General features: G+C 46.4%; 1 protein-coding gene across 1 annotated transcript in view; it reads left to right on the top strand.

The window, feature by feature from the left end:
* Positions 1 to 731: 731 nt before the first annotated feature.
* The window catches only part of AP1S3 (adaptor related protein complex 1 subunit sigma 3), an 83,808-nt gene continuing 69,097 nt past the window's right edge, over positions 732 to 15,442 (top strand). The window contains exon 1 of the mRNA XM_017850277.1: positions 732 to 1,005. Within this exon, the coding sequence (XP_017705766.1) occupies positions 1,003 to 1,005 (3 nt within the window). The 5' untranslated portion in view covers positions 732 to 1,002. The remainder of the gene's footprint in view (positions 1,006 to 15,442) is intronic.

The raw sequence follows: 15,442 nt of genomic DNA, 5'->3' as shown, positions 1-15,442 counted from the left end.
GTGACCCGCCCGCCTCGGCCTCCCAAAGTGCTGGGATGACAGGCGTGAGCCACCGCGCCCAGCCAGGAGCGACTTCTTAAAAGGAGGGCGTGCTGCCGGGAGCAGTGGCTCACGCCTGTCATCCCAGCAGTTTGGGAGGCCGAGGCGGGTGGATCACCCTGAATGCAGGAGGCGGAGGTTGCAGGGAGCCGAGATCGCCCCACTGCACTCTAGAGTGGGCGACAGAGCGAGACTCCGTCTCTAAATAAACAAATAAATAAAGTCCTGCTTAAAATGATCTTTGCCCTTAGACTGCAGAGCTTACTTTTTAAAAAGTGAAATGGGGGCAGAAGGGGATAAGAAATCGCTTCTAGTTCCTTCTCTGCCAACTGCTCCCTCCCTAGGAGGCTCAGGATACGACAGCCTTCCGCCCTTCTCTGCGAGTGTATCGGAAGTATCTTTGTCAGGTCTGATAAACGTTTGTGGAAGGAATACGGGACACAATCGTGCGGCAGAATCGGGAAAGGTCCCCAGAGTTCTCCGCGCAGGGAGTTCCTAGCGGGCCACGAGCTCTAGCCTGTCCACCTGCTCCTAGCTACGGGCTGTCGGGGTAGAGGCGCGCTCGCGCGCAGGTGCGTTCTCCCCAGGTGCGGCCGCGCTGGGCGGGAGCAACTGCGGCCGAGGCAGGGGCGGGGAGGGGGTACAGAGGAGAGGCAGAAAGGAGGGAGGAGGAGAAGGAGAAGCGGGGAGGAAGGAGAAAGGAAGAAAGAAGATGAGGAGAAGGGAGGGGGGGGAGCGGGGAGGAGTGCGCAGGGAGGAGGCAGCGGGGAGGAGCGGGCGGGGAGGGGGCAGCCGCGCTGGGAGGAGTCTGAAAACTTTCAGCGCGAGGGCATTGTGGGAAGCAGCCATGGTCTAAGCCGGGCGCCTCACCTGTCAGCCGCACCGGCTCTTGCGCTCGCCTCTCGCCCTCGCTTCTCCAGCCCTCTTTGCTCGCAAGGCGGGGACGGCGGCCGCGCAGCTACCATGGTGAGTGCGGGGGAACCGCCGGCCCGGGTAGGCGGTGGGGGCGCTCGCGCTCCGGGGAGGCACCTGGAGCGTCCGGGCCGGACGCGCGGCCGGGTGGGGGTGCGGGCCGAGTCCTGCCCGGTACCCCGAAGCGTGCGCCCCGGTGGACCCGCCGCCCGGGACGGTGCGGGCGCGCCAGGATCGCTTGCCCGGGATTCCTGAGGCAACGCGGCGCGGCGGTTCCATTCATTCATTCGATCCGCGTTGGCCGAGTACTTAGTCTGTGCCGGGCTCGGAGCTGGGCGCGGGGATGTCGCGGGGGACTAGGCGGAGCCCCTGCTCTCCAGGAAGCTTATCTTCTAGGAGGGGTATGCGGAGGGAGGGAAACATGTAATATACAAGTAAAATGAAGAGAACTTCTATAGTAAGAAGCGCCCTGAAGTTCAAATACAACCTGGTGGAGTGGCAATTTTTGATTTGGCAAAGCCTCTTCAAGGACATGACATTCTAGCTGCTGGAGGCCCTGGAGGGGCGCTACAGGTGGATTAGAGAGAGCAAAGCGGGGGGTGGGGGGAGAGAAGGCCTTGTTTGTGGCAGGAGAGGTGGGCATGTGCCAGGTGAAGCGGGTTCTTATAGGCCAAAAATAAGGAGTTTGGTTTTGGTTCCAACTGAGTAGGGGAAACCTTGGGAACGTTTTAGCAAGAAAACTGACCTTACCCGTTGTGCACTTTTTTTTTTTTTTGAGACGGATCTCACTCTGTCACTCAGGCTGCAGTGCAGTGGTGTGAGCTGGGCTAACTGCAATGTCTGCCTCCTGGGTTCAAGCGATTCTCCTGCCTCAGCCTCCCGAGTAACTGGGATTACAGGTGTGCGCCACCACACCCGGCTAATTTTTGTATTTTTAGTAGAGACGGGGGTTTCACCATGTTGGCCAGGCTGGTCTCGAACTCCTGACCTCAGGTGATCCGCCTGCCTCGGCCTCCCAAAGTGCTGGGATTACAGGCGTGAGCCACTGCACCCGGCCTGGTGTGCACTTTTAAGAGATCCCTTTGGCTGTGGTTGGAGAATGGACTGGGGTGTGTAAGGGCAGGGGATAGGGAGTCAGGTTGGAAGCTGAGGCCGGCAGCGGCCTTGCTGGTGAGAGATCTGGTGAACTGCACTTGGGTGGAAGCGATAGTTCAGGCTCCTCTTGCTCTTGCCTGCTGTTTAGGGACAGCCTTTTGAGAGTGTGGTGGTCTGAAAGTCACTAGTCCCACTTCCCCAAGTGTGTGATCACTTCCCAAATCCACAGAAGGGGAGTGACCTGCACCCTGTGGGCCCACCGGAGGCAGGAGTGGGTGGGCCACGTGGGCTAAGAAAGTTGATTAACAAGGACAGCTGAGCACCTGGCCAGCAAGACCACAGATGCTGGTTCCCGCTAAAGGTTTGGCTGCACACACTAGCGGCGTCATTTTTGTCTGTTGAGGGTTCCTTGTAAATACAGCGTGATGCAAAAACAATGCTGTAAATAATGGAGCAGCTTTCTTGGCTTGCTCAAGTTTCCCAAGGAACAAGGTGACAGATGCCCAGTCCACCAGTGTCATTTGCCTAACGGAGGCTGGAATAAGGCCCTGCCTTTCTGAGTCATCAAAGGCTGCTTTTGTGCTGAGGAATGGGCCAAAGTCTTGTCTATGAGGAAAAGCTCCTCCTCTGGAAAATACCTATGGTGGAGTTTTATTTTTTCTTGCTGGTGTCATATGTGTGATGAGTTGATCAGAAACGTGGGAAGTTTCTCCAGCTTTTCTACCAGATTTTGCCAAATGGGAAGCATTATTATTATTATTATTTTCTTCAAGAAGGAGTCTTGGTCTATCACCCAGGCTGGAGTGCAGTGGCGTGATCTTGGCTCCCTGCAACCTCCATCTCCCAAATTCAAACAATTCTCCTGCCTCAGCCTCCTAAGTAGCTGGGATTACAGGCACCTGCCACCATGCCCGGCTAATTTTTGTATTTTTAGTAGAGACAGGGTTTTGCCATGTTGGCCAGGCTGGTCTCAAACTCCTGACCTCGTGATCCACCTGCGTCAGCCTCCCAAAGTGCTGGCATCACAGGCGTGAGCCACCACACCTGGTGGGGAAACATTAATATTATTGGGCATTTGTGATAAGCCAAGCAGGATGTCCTGGTCTTTATATTCACGATCTCATTCAATCCTTGCAACAAACAAACAAGGTTAAGTCTGTTATGCTCATTGCATTTTATCTGCTCTGAGCTATTCTAGCAGTGTGGCTTTGGATGATTCCTTGACCTCTCTGTCTCAGTTTGCCCATTTGAAAAATGGAGATAATATCTCCTAACTCGTAAGGCAGAGGTTCTGAAAGTATGGCCTGGGTACCCCCAGGAGTCCCCAAGACTTTTACTGGAGGTCTGCAAGGTCAAAACTATTTTCATAACAATACTAAGATATTCATTTTCCCATTTCATTCTCATTCTCAGAAGATTACAGTGAAGTTTTCTTGCGTCTACATAAGCTGAGATAGTACAACAGATTGAACACAGATGCAGATAGGAAAGTCCAACTGTCTTTGATAAGCCTAGATATTAAGGAGATTTGCAAAATTGTAAAACAATGCCATGCTTTTCACCATTATTTTGTTTTGGAAAATATTGTTATTGGTCATAAAAACGTTATTTATGTTTAATGTGTAATAGATTTACTCTTGTTTTTTTATTTTTATTTATTTTTGAGACAGGGTCTTTGTGTCACCCAAGCTGAGTGCAGTGGTGTGATCACGGCTCACAGCAGACTGAACTTCCTTGGCTCCAGCAACCCTCCTACCTCAGCTTCCCGAGTAACTGGGACTATAGGCACATGCCACCATGCCCAGCTAAGTTTTTATTTTTGAGACAAGGCTTGTTCTGTCACACAGTGTAGAGTGCAGTGGCATGAACATGGCTCACTGCAGCCTCAACCTACTGGGCTCAAGGCATCCTCCTACCTCAGCCTTCCATGTAACTGGGACCACAGGTGTGTGCCATCACACCCGGGTAATTTTTTGATTTTTATATAAATTAGATCTTACTTTGTTGCCTGGGCTGGTCTTGAACTCCTGAACTCATGCAATCTTCCCATCTTTTCCTCCCAAAATGCTGAGATTATAGGCATGAACAACTGGGTCCAGTGGAATTTTTACTTTTTATAGAGAATGGAGCCTACCTATGTTGCCCAAGCTGTATTGTTTTAAAATATATTAATATCTATTTTTTCATTTTAATTTCAAATACAATAAATATCAGTGGATATAACCTACATACACAAAAAGGTCTTTGGGATTGGCAGGCGGATCACCTGAGGTCGGGAGTTCGAGACCAGCCTGACCAACATGGAGAAACCCTGTCTCTACTAAAAATCCAAAATTAGCTGGGTGTGGTGGCTCATGCCTGTAATCCTAGCTACTTGGGAGGCTGAGGCAGGAGAATCGCCTGAACCCGGGAGGTGGAGATTGCAGTAAGCCAAGATCACGCCATCACATTCCAGCCTGGGCAACAAGAGCAAAACTCCATTTCAAAAAAAAAAAAAAAGAAAAAAGAAAAAAAAAAGAGTGTAAAGGCATCCAAAAAGTTTCATAATCACTGTCCCGAAGTTTAACAGGTACCATGAGTGAATGGGTGTGAAGGTGCTTCAAGCAGCTTTGCCGTTGTAAGTGCTCAGTAACCATCACCTCTTCTCTGTTATTACCTTCAAGTCATAAGAAAGAATCGGCGGCCCTTGCCCAGCAGCTCTGAGATCTTTGTTGAGGCTCACTGTGTAACTCCCTGTCTTTCCTGGTGCTTCATTCCTGACTTTTGCTGACTCTTATGCTAGGAAACTGGTAGGTGCTTAGTGGTAGATCTAGGCACCTAGTACTTTACACACAGAAAATGGTTCTTGATTCCATGGTGCCAGTGACCCTGGTTTCTGGCACAGAGATTTCATATCTGGTGCATGTTGGGACTGTATTTGTATCTGGATCACACTGTTTGAAGCAATTGTGTACTTCTCCATCTCACCTTTTAGAAATCTCTACCTTGGAAAACAGTGTTAGGGCTACCACGCTTCAGGAATCCCACGGGCAGAGCCCAGGGCGCTTAAAAAGGCTTATGAGGCAGGATGTATGTTGAATGGTTGGCAACGTTAACAGATGAAGGAGGATTATGTTGTTAATGTATGTATTTATGTATTTATTTTGCCTTTAACAAGATAGCTGTGGGGGTGTATAGGGGACAGTTGAAATGCTTTGCGGTACTTTTAATAAAAACACAATGGACTTTGATGTATGTAGTCCACGTGCTTCTGAAAAGTTGAGGTGATTCAAAAGCACGTTGTGAACAAAACAGTAGAGCCATCCATTGAAAGAAACTCAAATGGTGATTGCTTTGGGAATGTGAATCACCATCTTTTTGTGCTGCAAATTCTGTTCTCATAATGTGTGTTATTTATGTAAAGTAGGATAGACTTATGCTAAAAAATCAAGGTTTTTTTTTTGGGTGTACGATTTAAAATCTGACTTGAGAGAACTTACCAAACAGAACTGGAAAGCCATTTTTTATTCAGAATATATTTAAGTTTGAAATAGTAGGAGTACACCCTTCTCTTCCCTAAAAAAAAAAAAATCCCTGTTCATTGTAGTCTCATGGAGGTGTGGAGGGTGAGGGTGACTTTTGCTGACTCCCAACTATGAACCTGTGGGTCCTGCCACGCCCCCTTCCCCGTCTATATCAATTTTATTGTCTGAGGCTTGAATGAATTGTAATAAGCATGTAATGATTTTGGCAGTTTAAGGTCCAGTTTGAGGGTGATCTGTTACACTAATGAGCGCTTTCCTCCTCGGAGACTTGATCTAAGCTGCTGGCCAGTAGTTAGTGTAAGGTCGAGGGCTTTGGGATCGGGGGAGAAATGACCTTTGTGGTGTTCCATTGTCCCAAGAGGGCTGACCTCCACTGGCCCTTCCCACAGGTCTCCTAAAAACACCAGTGAGACTTGTATTTACTCCTCACCAGGATTGTTACTTCTGAGTTTCTATCACTCATTTTTTTTGTGTGTTTTTTTTGTGGTGAGTATTGTCAACTGCTGATAACTTTTGTGTGGCATTTTGCCAACAACAGCTGTAAGGAAGCAGCACGCTGTGTATTTGCTGAACTGTGTTACCGATGTCTCTGCCCTTTTGGGTCCCGTGAATTATTTCATTTTAAGACATAATGATAAAACTACTACCCTTTCCAACACACACACACACACACACACACACACACACACACAACTCCTTAAATAATCCCCAGAATAAGTACCCTTTTTTTTTTTTTGAGACAGAGTCTCACTCTGTCGCCCAGTCTGGAGTGCAGCGGTGCCATCTCTGCTCACTGCAAGCTCCGCCTCCCGGGTTCACACCATTCTTCTGCCTCAGCCTCCTGAGTAGCTGGGACTACAGGCTCCCGCTACCGCACGCCCGGCTAACATTTTTTGTATTTTTAATAGAGACAGGTTTTCACCGTGTTAGCCAGGGTGGTCTCTATCTCCTGACATGGTGATCCGCCCGCCTCGGCCTCCCAAAGCACTGGAATTACAGGCATGAGCCACCATGCCCGGCTGACAGAATAAGTACTTCTTGATGTCTTCATGAATTGTTCTTTTGATATTGTTTTGTTACAGTAGCCAGTGGTTCTCCCAGAGACCCGAAACTTCACTGTGGTTCTGTGGTTCATTTCATCCCTGGGGCCTGCCTTTGTCTCTCTCAGTCTCCCTTTCTGGTATACCTTGTTTTCCCCAATACTTTCTCTGTTTAACCTGACGTGTCCAGGAAAACTCCCTTTAAACCTATGATACGAAAGCTCCCCCAGAAACTGTGATACGAAAGAATGTGCACAAATGTCAGAGGCAAATGCCCCTAAATTCTCTCAGTGGCATATGGAACTATCCAGCCAGCACCTTGACTAAGGAAATGTATTTCTTGACCGGGCACGGTGGCTCACGCCTGTAATCTTAACACTTTGGGAGGCCAAGGTGTGTGGTTTGCTTGACTCTGGAAGTTTGAGACCAGCCCGGGCAGCATGGCGAAACCCCATCCCTTCGAAAAATACAAAAAGTATTAGCCGGGCGTGGTAGTGCACCCATGTAGTCCCAGGGAGCCGTGATTGTGCCACTGTACTCCAGCCTGGGTGACAGAGTGAGATCCTGTCTCCAAAAGAGAAAGGGCCCAGGGTTAGAGGCTCATGCCAGCACTTTGGGAGACCGAGGAGGGAGGATTGCTTGAGCCCAGGAGTTTGAGACCAGTGAGACTGTCTCTATTAAAACGAAAAAAAAAAAAAAAATGTATTTCTTGTATCACTGCTAGTAATAAGGCAAATTAAAATTTTAACAGTGAAAAGGGATACTGAAAATCATTCAAGTTAGAAATAGAATGCTATTGACCATCATGAGGAAACTGGCCTCTTCCAACACCCACTTCTAAAAACTTTCCTATAGGCATCACTGGGCTCTGAAAATCCTGCCTCTCAGTAGCTTCTGAAACTGCTTGGGGAAGAATATGATCTCTCATTAGTCTTTCAGTGTGATGGGGCATGAACCTAGTACATTCAGTTGAGAATAAGTGCACAGGAGATTCTGTATTTAATGTCCTTGTTGGATCTTCCGTAACAGGACTTTCTGGGCTGGTAAGAAATGATTGGTGTGGGTCAAAGCTCAGTGGACACTGATATGCTGCAGGAGACTTCCTTCTACACTAGGGATATCAAAGATGACGAATGAAGGCATGGTTTGCAAACTGGGGTGCCCATAACTTCTGTGTACTCATCCTTGTAGACAGGGGTTGTCAAAGGATAAACACGACTCATCCCTGGAGCATAGTTCAGAATGAGAATTTTTTTTTTTTTTTTTGAGAAGGAGTCCCACTCTGTCACCCAGGCTGGAGCGCAGTGGCATAATCTCGGCTCACTGCAACCTCCGCCTCCCGGGTTCAAGCGATTCTCCTACCTCAGTCTCCTGAGTAGCTGGGACTACAGGTTCATGCCAACATGCCCGGCTAATTTTTGTATTTTTGGTAGAGACAGGGCTTCACCATGTTGGCCAGGCTGGTCTTGAACTCCTGACCTCAAGTGATCTGCCTGCCTCGGCCTCCCAAAGTGCTGGGATTATAGGTGTGATCCACAGTGCCTAGCCGAGAAAATATTTTTCTATTAATATATTAATATATTTGGCTCCCAGATGCAAAATTCACACACACAAACCCTAAGACATATATTGTTTATGGCTTACTGCTTAGGCTACCCTCCTCGTCTCATGAGGCCACCTGCCTTTCCTGCTGTTACAGTTATTTGGATAGAAAATTTGGAGAGACAATTTACTAAAGCAGGGGACAGTGAACTTTCTCTGTAAAAGGCCAGACGGTAAATATTTTAGATTTTGTGGACCCTACAGTCTTTCAGTATTCCTCAACTCTTCTGTTGTAAAGTGTAAGTGCCACAGACAAGACACAAATGGATGGAGCTGTGTTGTTTTTTTTTTTTTGAGACGGAGTCTCACTCTGTCACCCAGGCTGGAGTACAGTGGTGTGATCTCAGCTCACTGCAACCTCTGCCTCCTGGGTTCAAGTGATACTCCTGCCTCAGTCTCCCAAGTAGCTGGGATTACAGGTGCCCACCACCTCACCCGGCTAATTTTTAAATTTTTTTTTGAGACAGAGTTTTGCTCTTGTTGCCCAGGCTGGAGTGCAATGGCATGATCTCGGCTCATCACAACCTCCGCCTCCTGGGTTTAAGTGATTCTCCTGCCTCAGCTTCCCAAGTAGCTGGGATTACAGGAATGCACCACTACGCTGGGCTAATTTTGTATTTTAGTAGAGACGAGGTTTCTCCATGTTGGTCAGGCTGGTCTCGAACTCCCGACCTTAGGTGATCCTCCCACTTTGGCNTACAGGTGCCCACCACCTCACCCGGCTAATTTTTAAATTTTTTTTTGAGACAGAGTTTTGCTCTTGTTGCCCAGGCTGGAGTGCAATGGCATGATCTCGGCTCATCACAACCTCCGCCTCCTGGGTTTAAGTGATTCTCCTGCCTCAGCTTCCCAAGTAGCTGGGATTACAGGAATGCACCACTACGCTGGGCTAATTTTGTATTTTTAGTAGAGACGAGGTTTCTCCATGTTGGTCAGGCTGGTCTCGAACTCCCGACCTTAGGTGATCCTCCCACTTTGGCCTCCCAAGCTAATTTTTGTAGTTTTAGTAGAGACAGGGTTTTGCCATGTTGGCCAGGCTGGTCTTGAACTCCTGACCTCAGGTGATCCTCCCGCCTTGGCCTCCCAAAGTGTTAGGATTACAGACATGAGCCACTGTGCTTGGCTGGAGCTGTGTTTTAATAAAACTTTATTTACAACAACATGTGGAAGGCCAGATTTGGTCTGTAAGTCATGGCTTATTGACCCGTTTTCTAAGGCAGCTTCCACTAATTCATTCATGGGTATATTGGACAAATAATTTGGATGCCTGCCCCATGACAGGCAGGACTGGCTAAGTAATTTGCAGTGCCCAGTGCAAAATGAAAATGCAGGGTCCTGGCTGGACGTGGTGGCTCATGCCTGTAATCCCAGCACTTTGGGAGGCCAAGGCAGGTGGATCACCAGGTCAGGAGTTCAAGACCAGCTTTGCCAAGATGGTGAAGCCCCGTCTGTACTAAAAATAAAAAAATGTAGCTGGGTGTAGTGGCAAACACCTGTAATCTCAGTTACTTTGGAGACTGAGGCAGGAGAAGAGTTTGAACCTAGGAGGTAGAGGTTGCAGTGAGATGATTGTGCCACTGCACTCCAGCCTGGGCAACAAAGTGAGACTCTGTCTCAAAACAAAACGAAATTATGGACTGCAGATACTGGGGAGGTGGGGGAAGGTAAGGGTTACAGTAATATCACTATTTTTTTTAAAACATGATTCAGAAGTCTGTATAGAACTTTTTTCTTTTGTTGTGTAAACAAGTACTTACCTTCAGTTTCATTACTAAGAAGTCATGTCTTCAATTCTAAGCCCACTAATAAGAGAGTCCTGCCTTTCAAAGTCCATTCTGTCTCATGATAATCTAGTCTACATCAACCATTTTTGCAAAAACTATGGGGAGAGGGCAAGACTTCAATATACAATAAGGCAGGTTTGTCTCAGACGGATGCTTGAAGTTTGTTAGTGGTCAGCTTTGAAAGGGTATGATGGATATACCATTGCTTGCCTCTTACAAAATTTTGCTTGTAACTGAAGTCATCTTTGTCAAGGTATAAAAGGCCCTGGGGATGGATTTTTAATGAGTGTTGAGTAGGAAGAAAATGAAAGTTCTTAATAACCATTAAGTGGTCATTACCATGCAGGGTGTTGAGTTTAGCATAGTAAGCATAGCCTCTTGAACAATGTTCAAAAAGAGCATCTCAAAATTAGCTGGGCATGGTGGTGCTTGCCTGTATTCCCAGCTACTTGGGAGGCTGAGGTGGGAAGATTGCTCGAATCCAGAAGGCAGAGGTTGCAGTGAGCCGAGATTGTGCCCCTGCACTCCAGCCTGGGCAACAGAGTGAGACCCTGTCTTAAAACAAAACAAAACAAAACAAAATCTCTTTGAAATATGAATAGAGTCCTAAGTTATTAATTTTGTTTTGTTTTGTTTTGAGACGGAGTCTCTCTCTGTCACCCAAGCTGAAGTGCAGTGGTGCAATCTCTGCTCACTGCAACCCCTGCCTCCCAGGTTCAAGCGATTCTCATGCCTCCGCTTCTCAGTTAGCTGGAATTACAGGCGCACACCACTATCCTCGGCTAATTTTTGTCTTTTTAGTAGAGATGGGGTTTCACCATGTTGGCCAGGCTGGTCTCGAACTCCTGACCTCAAGTGATCCACCCCCGCTTGGCCTCTCAAAGTGTTGGGATTACAGGTGTAAGCCACCATGCCTGGCCCCACGTTATTAATGTTTTATTCAATTTCAGAGTTGTACTGAAAATTTCCTGGAATTTCTGCCCCCTATTTCCAGTGTCTTTTTTCTCCTTAGATGACTTGAAACACAACACAGGACTAGTCTGCTTCTCAAAGGACTCCAGGAGAAATTCAATCAGCATATTTACTATAGGAAAAAATTAAACAACTGACAGGTGTTGGGGATATATTCAAAGTTGATTACTCTGTCAGGGAAAATGATGAATGGAAAATAATACTGTTTCAGAGTATTTCCCACCTGTTCATCTGTGTGTTCTTTTTTTTATGAGACAGAGTCTCGCTCTGACATCCAGGCTGGAGTGCAGTGGCACAATCTCAGCTCACTGCAACCTCTGGTCCTGGGTTCAAGTTATTCTCCCACCTCAACCTCCCTAGTAGCTGGGATTACAGGTGCCCGCCACCACGCCTGGCTAATTTTTGTATTTTGAGTAGAGATGGGGTTTCACCATGTTTGCCAGGCTGGTCTCAAACTGCTGACCTCAGGTGATCCGCCTGCCTCGGCCTCCCAAAGTGCTGGGATGACAGGCCTGAGCCACCGTGGCCAGCAATCTTTGTGTTCTTAACTGCAGTGGTTATTACTAATAGGAAAAAACCCCACAAGTATAAGATCTCTTTCTTGATTACAAGATACTTGTTGTGTTGTTGGGCAAAATTTTTTACATGCATAGCAAATCTAGAGTGGAAAATTAAGCTCTGAAGTATGTCATTAAATTATATAATTACTGCAGGAATTCAGTGAGGAGGAGATGGGAGACAGGCCTTGGGCTGAGCCTGGAAGGGCGGGATGACCCCACCTTCAGTTCTTCAGAAAACAGTGTGTGTATGAGTGTCTGGATATATGTGTGAGAGGGAAGGGGTCAGTGAGCAGAATAAAGAAAGGGAATAATTATTGAGGAAATAGAAATGCTGGAGGAGAACTGGGTGAAGGTCGCCCGTGAGGAACTGTTTTCTTATTGACACTCCCATCTCCACCCTTTCTCCCCAGCTCTTCCCCTCCAGTTAACACCACTAACGAATTATTTATCCAGTATTATTGGAGTGACATTTCCCACGTGTAAATTTTTCACATAACTAAAAGACAAACCTAAAAAAAAGTTAGAGTTAAAAAAATATTAATACCTTCCTTTTAGGCCAATTGTGGTGTCTTACGCCTGCAATCGCAGCACTTTGGGAGGCCGAGATGGGTGGATGATTTGAGGTCAAGACCAACCTGGCCAAATGGTGAAACCCTGTCTCTACTGAAAATATAGAAATTAGCCGCGCATGTGGCAAGCGCCTGTAATCCCAGCCACTCGGGAGGCTGAGGCAGGAGAATCACTTGGACCTGGGAGGAGAAGGTTGCAGTGAGCCGAGATCACGCCACTGCACTTCAGCCTGGGTGACAGAGCAAGATTCTAAAAACAACAGCAACAACAACAACAAAAACCCACCTGCCATTTGAATTTGAGGAAATGAATCAAAAGTAGCTTGTGGCTTATCCAAAGTCAGGAGGTGCCTCAGCCACTCAACTGCATGGCTTAGGGGATGACCTTACCTTACCTTCCGCACAAGGTGTGATGCTGTTGAAACTGCAGGTTTGTTTAGGAGTCTCTGTGTATGTCTTTTGTCTCTGAGTGGATTATCTCATGTATCATTTTGGATATTTTGTGTATCTTTAAAAAACCATCTATAGCTGGGCCCGGTGGCTCACATCTGTAATCCCTGCACTTTGGAAGTTTGAGGCAGGCTGATTGCATAAGCCCAAAAGTTTGAGACCAGCCTGGGCAATATGGCAAAACCCCATCTTTACTGAAAAAATGCAGAAGTTAGCTGGGTGTCTGGGTGTGGTGGTGCATGCCTGTAGTCCCAACTACTCAGGAGGCTGAGGTGGGAAGATCAATTGAGCCCTGGAAATTGAGGCTGCAGTGAGCCATGATCACACCACTGCGCTCTAGTGCGAGATCCTGTTTCAACAAACAAACAAACAAAAACAACGACAAACCATCTACTATCTCCCTCTACGCCCCTATATGTCTGCTCCCAGGCTCTCTTCCTCTGCCACTTTAATGTGTGCTTTGAGAAGGGAAGCTTACTTTGTAAATCTGTTTTTAAAAATTGACAAATAAAAATTGAACACATTTACACTGTACAACAGGCTGTTTTGATATGCATACACATTGCAAAATGGTTAAATCAAGCTAATTAGCATAGGTATGACCTCACCTATTTATAATTGTGTGTGTGATGAGAACACAGAAAATATACTCAGTAATTTTCAAGTATACAGTACATTGTTATTAGCTATAGTCACCATGTTGTATTATAAACCTCTTGAATTTACTCCTATTGTCTAACTGAAAGTTTGTATCCTTTAACCAATATCTCCCCAATTTCCTCCTTGTCCCCCCAGCCCCTGGTAACTACCATTCTACTCTCTGTTTCTATGACTTCATCTTTCTTTGATTTCACATTTAAGTGTGATCGTATGGTACTTTTTCTGTGCTTGGCTTATCTCACTTAACATAATGTTCTCCAGGTTCATCCACGTTCTCACAAATGACAGGGTTTTCTTCTTTCTAAAGGCCAAATACTATTCCTTTGTGAATATATACCACAATTTCTTTATCCGTCCATTGATGGACATTTAGGTTGATTCTACATCTTGGGCCATTGTGAAGAGTGAGGCAATGAACCTGGGATTGCAGATTATCTCTTCCAAATACTGATTTCGTATCCCTTGGGTGTATGTATACTCAGTAGTGTGATTGCTAGATCATATGTGAGTTCTATTTTTAATGTTTTGGGGGGCCTTGATACTGTTTTCTATAATAGCTGTACTAATTTACATTCCCACCAACAGTGTACCAAGATCTCTTTTCTCCAACCTTGCTAACACTTGTTATCTTTCATCTTTTTGGTAGTAGCCTTTCTAACAGGTGTGAGGTGGCATTTCACTGTGGCTCTTAATTTGCATTTCCAGATGATTAGTGATGCTAAGCATTTTTTTTCCCATATACTGGTTGGCCATCTGTATATCTTTTTTTTAAGAAATGTCTATGTAGGTTCTTTGCCCATTTTTTTTTTTCAGTTGGGTTTTTTTTTTTTTCTTTTCCTATGGAGTTGCTTGAGTTCCTTATGTATTTTGGACATTAACCCCTTACTGGATTTATGGATTGCAAATATTTTCTCCCATTCCATAGGTTGTGTCTTCACTCTGTTGGTTGTTTTCTCTGCTGTGCAGAAGCTTTTTAGTTTGATGTAATAGAGGAGTTTATTTTATTTTATTTTACTTTTATATTTATGTATGTATGTGTGTATGTATATATGTATGTATTCATTTATTTTTGAGACGGAGTTTCGCTCTTATTGCCCAGGCTAGACTGCAATGGCATGATCTCGGCTCACTGCAACCTCTGCCTCCCAGGTTCAAGCGATTCTCCTGCCTCAGCCTCCTGAGTAGCTGGGATTGCAGGCATGCACCACCATGCCTGGCTAGTTTTGTATTCAGGATCTTGTTATGTCACTCAGACTGAAGTGCAGTGGAGTGATCATGGCTCACTACACCCTGGGCTCAGCAATCCTCTTGCCTCAGTCTCACGAGTAGCTGGGACTACAGGTCGTGATACCATGCCAAGCTCATTTTTTCTATTTTTTGTAGAGACAAGGTCTCACTATATTGCCCAGGCTGGTCTCGAACGCCTAGGCTCAAGCAGTCCTCCAATCTCAGCCTCCTAAAGTGCTGGGATTACAGGCATGAGCCACTGTGCCTGGCCAGGAGTTGATTTTGATAGCAGCTTAAGACAAGCACCATGAGAAAGGCAGAGGACCATATTGCTTGGAAGGATTACTGGACTGGACGATGAGGGGCTTGGTTTCTCGACTCAGCTGTGCCGATAACTGTGACCTCCCCGCGATGTCTACCTTCTCTGGGGCCTGTCCTCGGTTGTCAAATGAGAACTTGGGCCTGAGATACAATCTTAAAAACCCTTTCTGGCTCTCAGTCTGTTATCAGCTACAAGAAAATATGAATATGCCTCTATGAACATAATGTACGTTATTTTCCGAGTATGTCAGAATCCAAAGCAAGGCTAGCCTGATGCTCAGTTGTTAAGCATATGTCCATGTGTTGCTGTTGCCCAGGAGCCAGGCTCATCCAAGTGTGGCTGGAGGATAGGGGTTTTTATGTCCACAACCGGCTGGAGGGGCCAACAGCCACGCACACAGGAGGCACGTGGCTGCATTGCTCACGAATCTTGCATTGCTCGTGGATCTCTGTGTGTCTAGCTGCTATAGTAAGCACAGTTTTGGCTTCAATCAGATCAAGTGGAGAAGCAGCACAGCACTACTATTTTGCTTTAGGCATATATTTATTGAATACCTACCAGAATTGGGATATTATTAAGACATAAAAAGTTAACAAAACTGGCTGGCTGCAGTGGCTCACGCCTGTAATCCCAGCGCTTTGGGGGGCCGAGGCAGGTGGATCATGAAGTCAGGAGTTCAAGACCAG

The sequence above is a fragment of the Rhinopithecus bieti genome, unplaced genomic scaffold, assembly GCF_001698545.2.
Source record: "Rhinopithecus bieti isolate Rb0 unplaced genomic scaffold, ASM169854v2 scaffold_33374, whole genome shotgun sequence".
NCBI lineage: Eukaryota > Metazoa > Chordata > Mammalia > Primates > Cercopithecidae > Rhinopithecus > Rhinopithecus bieti.
The sequence above is the reverse complement of the archived record's forward strand: the minus strand, read 5'-3'. Positions and strand labels throughout refer to the sequence as shown.